The sequence below is a fragment of the Poecilia formosa genome, unplaced genomic scaffold (assembly GCF_000485575.1).
Source record: "Poecilia formosa unplaced genomic scaffold, Poecilia_formosa-5.1.2 Scaffold170, whole genome shotgun sequence".
Taxonomy (NCBI): domain Eukaryota; kingdom Metazoa; phylum Chordata; class Actinopteri; order Cyprinodontiformes; family Poeciliidae; genus Poecilia; species Poecilia formosa.
In genome coordinates this window covers 968,411-975,202 of record NW_006800109.1, presented here as the reverse complement: position 1 = coordinate 975,202, position 6,792 = coordinate 968,411, and the positions used below count along the sequence as shown (strand labels likewise).

Sequence of the window (6,792 nt, the reverse complement as noted above, 5' to 3'; positions counted from 1 at the left end):
GGATGGATGGATGGATGGATGGATGAACAGATGGATGGATGGATGGATGGATGGATGGTTTAATGGATGGATGGATGGATGGATGAACAGATGGATGGATGGATGAACAGATGGATGAACAGATGGATGGATGGATGAACAGATGGATGGATGGATGGATGTATGAACAGATGGATGGATGGATGAACAGATGGATGGATGGATGAACGGATGGATGAACAGATGGATGGATGGATGAACAGATGGATGGATGGATGGATGTATGAACAGATGGATGGATGGATGAACAGATGGATGGATGGATGAACAGATGGATGGATGGATGGATGGTTTTATGGATGGATGGATGGATGGATGAACAGACGGATGGATGGATGAACAGATGGATGAACAGATGGATGGATGGATGAACAGATGGATGACCAGATGGATGAACAGATAGATGGATGGATGAACAGATGGATGGATGAACAGATGGATGTATGACCAGATGGATGGATGGATGAACAGATGGATGACCAGATGGATGAACAGATAGATGGATGGATGGATGGACTGTCATCTCCAGCATTCAGTCATGTGATGGAATATATTTCTATCTGTGCATTAAGCAGAGCCTCTCCAGCCCTGCAGCCCTTCATGAGTTATGGTCTTGCAGTTTGAAAAGTCATTGATAGGAAGGCTGGGCAGGAGTAGAGGAGGAGGTGGAGGGAAGAGAGAGGAGGAAGGAAAAAAAAGAAAATCAATCGGAAGCATCTCAATTAATCTGGCGAGTGGCGGATTGATTGCAGCCCTAAACTGGGTAAACAGGATTGTCTATTTAAGGGCCATGATCCCTTAATCATCACTTTAGCTCAAATAGACCAGGATCGCCACATCTGCTGGCCTGGTGCAGATGCCAGGACCTTGCCTTTCAACTTCAGCCTCCTCCCATTCACCTGTGATGCACGGCCCGGCATGTGGCCCGCAGCGTTCACGTTCCAAATGGCCGACTTGGGACTTGCAGGAATGGTCCGAGCTGAACTCCGACCAGCACGCAAGCTGGGGCCCTCCGGTTTGTGGCCGCAGTGAAATACCCGCTGTCGGGAATGAATACAAAACACTGCATTAGAGCGCGCCATGAGGACTGTATTACAACGCTGCGAGCGCAGTAGGCAGACGAGGTATTCTGTGAGGCAGCTCTAAAGCCCAGGCTTCTGTGGCACAACATGAATTACAAAAAGGGAGGTTTTACAGGGAGATGCAGAGGGGCCTAAGGGCAGAGAGCTGCAGTTCTGAGTGGATGACTGAGGCCAGATGAATGGTATACCTCACTCTGAGGATAGTCATCACCATACAGGAATATCACTGTATCCCTCCACCCCCTCCCTGTCTTTCTTATTGTCTGGAGTGGCAGAGTTGCCCAGGCTTCATTCTCTAGAGCCTGATTGAAGAGCCTCTCCTCTCCTCCTCACCGGTTTGATTTACTTAGGCTATCTGTGGGAATTGGGCTGGAAGCTTCCTTATTAAGAGGAGACTGTCTGAAGGGTTCCACTGACTGATTGGGCAATTGAAGGCAAGGCACGTGAGTGGAGATACAACAACTATTGCCATCTACAACGACACATACACACAGCCGCATACAAACACCCCAGTGGTTTATGTATGAGGTCTAGCAGGCACATGTCTGTCACAATTCTTGGTAGCCAGCTTCAGCCCAGTAAACCGGACGGATCTATCTCTATAAAAGGCCCTTAAATCGCTCCCTGGTGGTGACTGGCTTGCATTCAGTGGCTGCTCCCACACGCTCCAAGCATGCACCGACACACTCGACAGAGAAAGCAGAGCTCAGATTAGATCTTGTAACAGCTAAACGACTAAAACCCGCCTCGCCTGGATGATGCAAACTGAACTGGTAGCTCACTGTTTTAAACACTTCCACACACATGCAGTGCAGAGCCACTCTGATTTCTTTGTTTTCCACCTTCACCTGGCGTCCAACTCAGAGCAGGAAACATTTCCGGAGATATTCCGGTTTCCCCAAAGTCTGCCGGCCCTCCGGTGACACACAAATTTGTCTGTGCTCACTTCATCCGAGAGACATAAATGAAGGAAGACAACGAGGAATCTGGTTATGGAGGAGTGATGGGGTGCAGAGTGGGAGCAAATGCATTCATCAGATTATCCCTTCCTGTTGACGGCTGTGTGTGCCCAGAGGCCCCGTCATTTCCCTGTATACAGCCGCAGCAAAGATGCCACTTTAAACAAAACTTCCTGCTCCACACTGACGCCTGACGTCTTCAACACGAGATACACAAGACCTGCTTGATGACCTCAATTTGCTTCAGTCTGTGTGTCTGTAATAGCCCATCTGTTTGGTCCCACTCATAAGCAAATCCGCCGTTGTGGCAATCTAATATCACAGAACTTATTTTAGGCGCTGCAGAGAGATATGGACTGCTGCAGTAACTCTGATTGTATCCTCCATGATTCTGGAAAAGCAACAGAGCCATAAAGAAAACTTCAAAGTGGTTCAGAAATGATATTCTCAGCAGATAATAAAATGAAAGTGACATATCGTCGGATGCATGAGAGGGAACGGCGTTCATGGACAGTGTTGCAAAATTCCAGACTTCATCTGATGTTTCCATGACGGAAGCACCAACTTATCATCCATCTACCACATGAAGGAGTAGCCTGGCTGCTTCATATGCAGCTATGTGTGCTTGGTAAAGATTAGCCTTCGTCCTAATCAATTCTGTAAATTATTTCATCATTCCAAGGGAATCACATCAATACAATCTGGATTTATGATTTTTCTACAAGTTCCCCACGACTCTGCATAAAGGATGTGTGCGTGCCATGAATATTTATATCTGCTGATGAATAATGTCTGTTTATCCCAATGAAAGGACAGAAATGATCAAACAAAATTACCATTTATGACAGTTATGGTTCCCTCCCATGACTATGTGAATTATTAATGAGCACCATTGATTGCGCGGTCTAAAGAAGGTGAGCTGGGTAATTCCATAAGTGCCACAGTGTGGATTGCTCTGTTCGCTGCGGCTCTGCCTCTCCTCCTCACTCCATCTCATCCTCCATTTGTGCTTTTCGTCGGTGCGACCAGGGCAGGATCCTTCCTGTAATTCCATTACTGCTGCTACTATGGCATCCCATCATCCCGCAGGACAACTTAGGGACCACTTAGAGAGTTGTGCACGTTTAGCTGCGTTACAGTAATGCTGCCAACTGGGCAACAAGCACTATCTATCACTATCTAACAAACAGCAGCTCCTGCTCTGGAGTGTAGATGGATCAGTTTAAAAGGCACTAGTGGGACGAAATGGAAAGGAAAATACATCAAGGCACAAGAGAGGGAAAGAGAAGAGGATAAAAACAGCAGCACATGAGATTAACAGCCAGTATAACCGTAATACACAAAAAACATGGAGTCAAATGACGAAACACAGAACGAAATCACGACAGATGTGAAAGCATATGGAAAGAGGTTGTTCTCCTCACAGACGAACGTTTGAACAGAGAGGAGGGGATTATCCTTATTTTCTTTTTTCTGGTAACAAATTAAAACTTTCTGAAGTGATTACACAATAATCTCTTTTCAAACAGAGAACCAGAACATTTAAACAAATCAAGGATTTTGTCTGTCTGAAAACAACATTGATATCTTCACTGTAGCTCCTCTTTCACTCTGCAGACAGCTTTACTCTGGATCTTCCTTAAGACTTGGTGCACAGCATGACGATCCAGAACCTTCACCAGGTGTTCAGGGTCGGGTGTTTGTGACGGGTTACGCTCCAGATGCTCAACAAGTGCACAATGCAACCAGCTGGCCTCGTGTCAACTCAAAATGCAACAGATTTCAGTGTTTGTCCTGAACCCATTATGGTGCAGAATTCATCAGTGAGGCGTCTTCTGTGTCTCTGTTTGGCACCGCTGGCAGTAAAGCTGTCATCGACTGGAAGCTGCTGGAAAACTAGTGTCATTCTCTACAGTGAGGTCAGTTTTGTATCAAAATGAGAAGCAGCAGACCAAGAAAGAAAATCTGCAGCTGTTCACCAAATGACTTCCAGAGAAACGTTCTCTGATGAAAATCTATGAAAAATGTGAGCCGTTTGACTAGAATGGCTAAGAGTAATGGTGAGACTCTTAACTGTCAAGTACAGTGATGACAGCATGATGCAGCAGGGCTCTTCATCCCACTGGTACATTAGGATTCACCCATTAACTGAATCCTAATGGGTGAGGTTTACATCACATTCACCTCAGTTCAACAGGTTGAAACTTGGACACAGTTGGGCATTACAACATGACAAGGATCACAAACATTCATTCAAGCTGCTTATGGAAAGCATAAACAGACATCAAACATCTGGAAGAGGCTTCTCAAAGCTCCCACCTCCATCCCTGATCAGGGAAGACTCAATAACAGGTTGTGTCTGGGCAGAGGTGACATTCATGGAAAACACCAGGAATCCATCCAGTTCAAACACCAACTTAGAAGAGTGAATATCAAGCCAATCAATGGAAGATGCTCCTGTGGTCAATAAAGCCAATTTGTCATTGAGTGGTTGAGCATCCCAACTGCCCAGTGGAAAATAGAGTGGTTGGATGCCAGCAGACAGTTACCACACAGTCTCATTGAGGGCGGAGCTACTGGAGACTGGGGGCCAGAGAAATGTCCAAAACAAGACACACTCGTGTTGTTGTGTTAGTATGAGGCCTTGCTAGGCAGACGTGGTTTAATTCAGTGAGTCCAAATGGCGATGAACACGCTCTCTAGTAAGTCAGACCATGAAACATCATACCAACCCGACCTCTGCTGTGGAAACGAGGCATAAGAGACTATTAAGTACATATTAGAGGTGGGTAAAATTAAATTTTCCTGGATTTGAAATGATTCATAGTAAATTCACAATAAATGTGAAACTTATGTCCATGATTAATGGATGTAAACATCTGACAATGAACCATATCTTATACTCGGAATATATCCGTAAAACTTACAAAAAAATGCTTTAAGGATCTCTTGTTTTTTATTTTCACCATTAATAATAGCTTCGAACAAGCAGTTTTGTAACCAATTGGTTTTGTGCTGCTCCACGACAGCGCCGAGCCGCAGAGCAGAGCAGCAGCCCTATCTGAGCATAATGGTTTATTTTAGTGCTGTGATGGCTCAGTGGATTAGAGTGTGACCACAGCAGACTCTGTGATGGGCTGGGGAAGTGCTTTTCCCCCCACACTGGGCTCACTGCTGTACTCAACAGATTAGCAGCCTTTGTTACACAAGTGGTGTTTTCTGAGAAAGGACAGGGTGTCTGAGAGGCTGGCTGAGGGCTGAGAAGAGAGAGTGTGTGTGAAGAGCAGAAAAACACACACACACACACACAGACTCACAACAAAGCTCAAAGGAGCAGCCGCAGATCTCATCACCAGCCTACTTTAACGCTCTCCCTCCATCTTGAACACTCACAGCAAGTCTTCCTGAGCTGCTCCACTTTCAGACGATTCGTCTCCACCTACAGCAGTGAGGGTAAACTGGGGCTGTGGGAGGGGGTCAAGCGTGGACTACCCCAATAAAGCAGCCTCTCCCCTAATCACCCTTCTCTCACTTCTCCTCTTCATCCTTCCATCTCTGAGCCAGAGTGCATAAATCTGCCCCTCTTGACAGTTGCAATCAACAAGGGCCGTAGTGAACCATGCGTAATGGGCGGTTAAGACAGGGGCGTCGGTGAGCGGCAGAATTTACAGCAACAATTATAGCCCCCATACAACGAGACGCCTGGGGGCGGGGAGCTGCTCGGGATTTTTCAGCAACACCCAGGTAACCCCCCCAACCCGCTGCTTCCTCTACCCAACATACAGCCAGCAGCCTCATGGTAATACATTTGGATCTGTAGCAGAGCAGAGCAATAAATTCCCCTGCTATGCATGAGAGCAATTGCCTTGCAGCAAAGCCAGAATCTGCTGTAGCCAGAGCGGCGCAAAAATAATATGTAAGAGATAAATGATGACAAGTGAGAGGAGAATACATGGATAATCCTTTTCAGCATGTGCTAAGGCTGCACGTCTCTCTTCATCTGCATTGTGTTCCATCTCCAGTTTTGAAGAAAGTATTTAACGCTCCCTCATGTGACACCAAAAACAAAAACCTCTCAACAGAATGCCACCTACTCTATTAATCCATGTATCCGTCCCTTCCTGCATCCAGCCGTGGCAAATGGCACCATACTCCGCTGGACATGGCCTGCGGGTGTCTGTGTGTGCCACAGCTGGATTCAATTCACTTCAATTCAATTTAGTGGATGCATTTAATGATCAGTCATTTTAATCAACACATGTGACCTTTTAAAGCCATTATGACAAACAGATCAGCCATGAAAGCCATCGACCTGGAGAGTGGCCCCGGGACGTTGGGTTCCTGCACCCAAACATCAACCAGCAAACCCCACAGCAGAGCGGGAACACGGCAAGAACATCCGCAAGGCCTGGACACATCTGGAATATGCTGTTAGAAAGCTCTGGAAAAAAATGTTTCCAAAAACTACTGTCACTGATTCCTGTCTTTAGATATCTACTGACACATTTACAAACACACTGATGCAGGACGAACCATGAGGAAATGAAGGAGACTTCAGGGATCATCAAGTCTGAACAGGTCATGTGAATCCACAGAGTTCTGCTGCATCAGGATGGGATAACTAATTTTAACCCCACATTTTGTTTTATTCATTTACTTTCTCATAGTTAAGGGTTGATTTACCATCTCAATGTAGAATTTCAAAGCTCTGA

At 45.9% G+C, this 6,792-nt stretch overlaps 1 protein-coding gene across 4 annotated transcripts in view; it reads right to left on the bottom strand.

The window, feature by feature from the left end:
- Positions 1–6,792, bottom strand: part of rbfox3a (RNA binding fox-1 homolog 3a) — a 546,624-nt gene that overhangs the window by 186,590 nt on the left and 353,242 nt on the right. The window contains exon 8 of one of the 4 annotated variants that reach the window (XM_016677950.1): positions 939–1,079. The exons of the other annotated variants lie outside the window; for them this stretch is intronic. Within the exon in view, the coding sequence (XP_016533436.1) occupies positions 939–1,079 (141 nt within the window). The remainder of the gene's footprint in view (positions 1–938; positions 1,080–6,792) is intronic. 4 annotated transcript variants of the gene reach the window in all.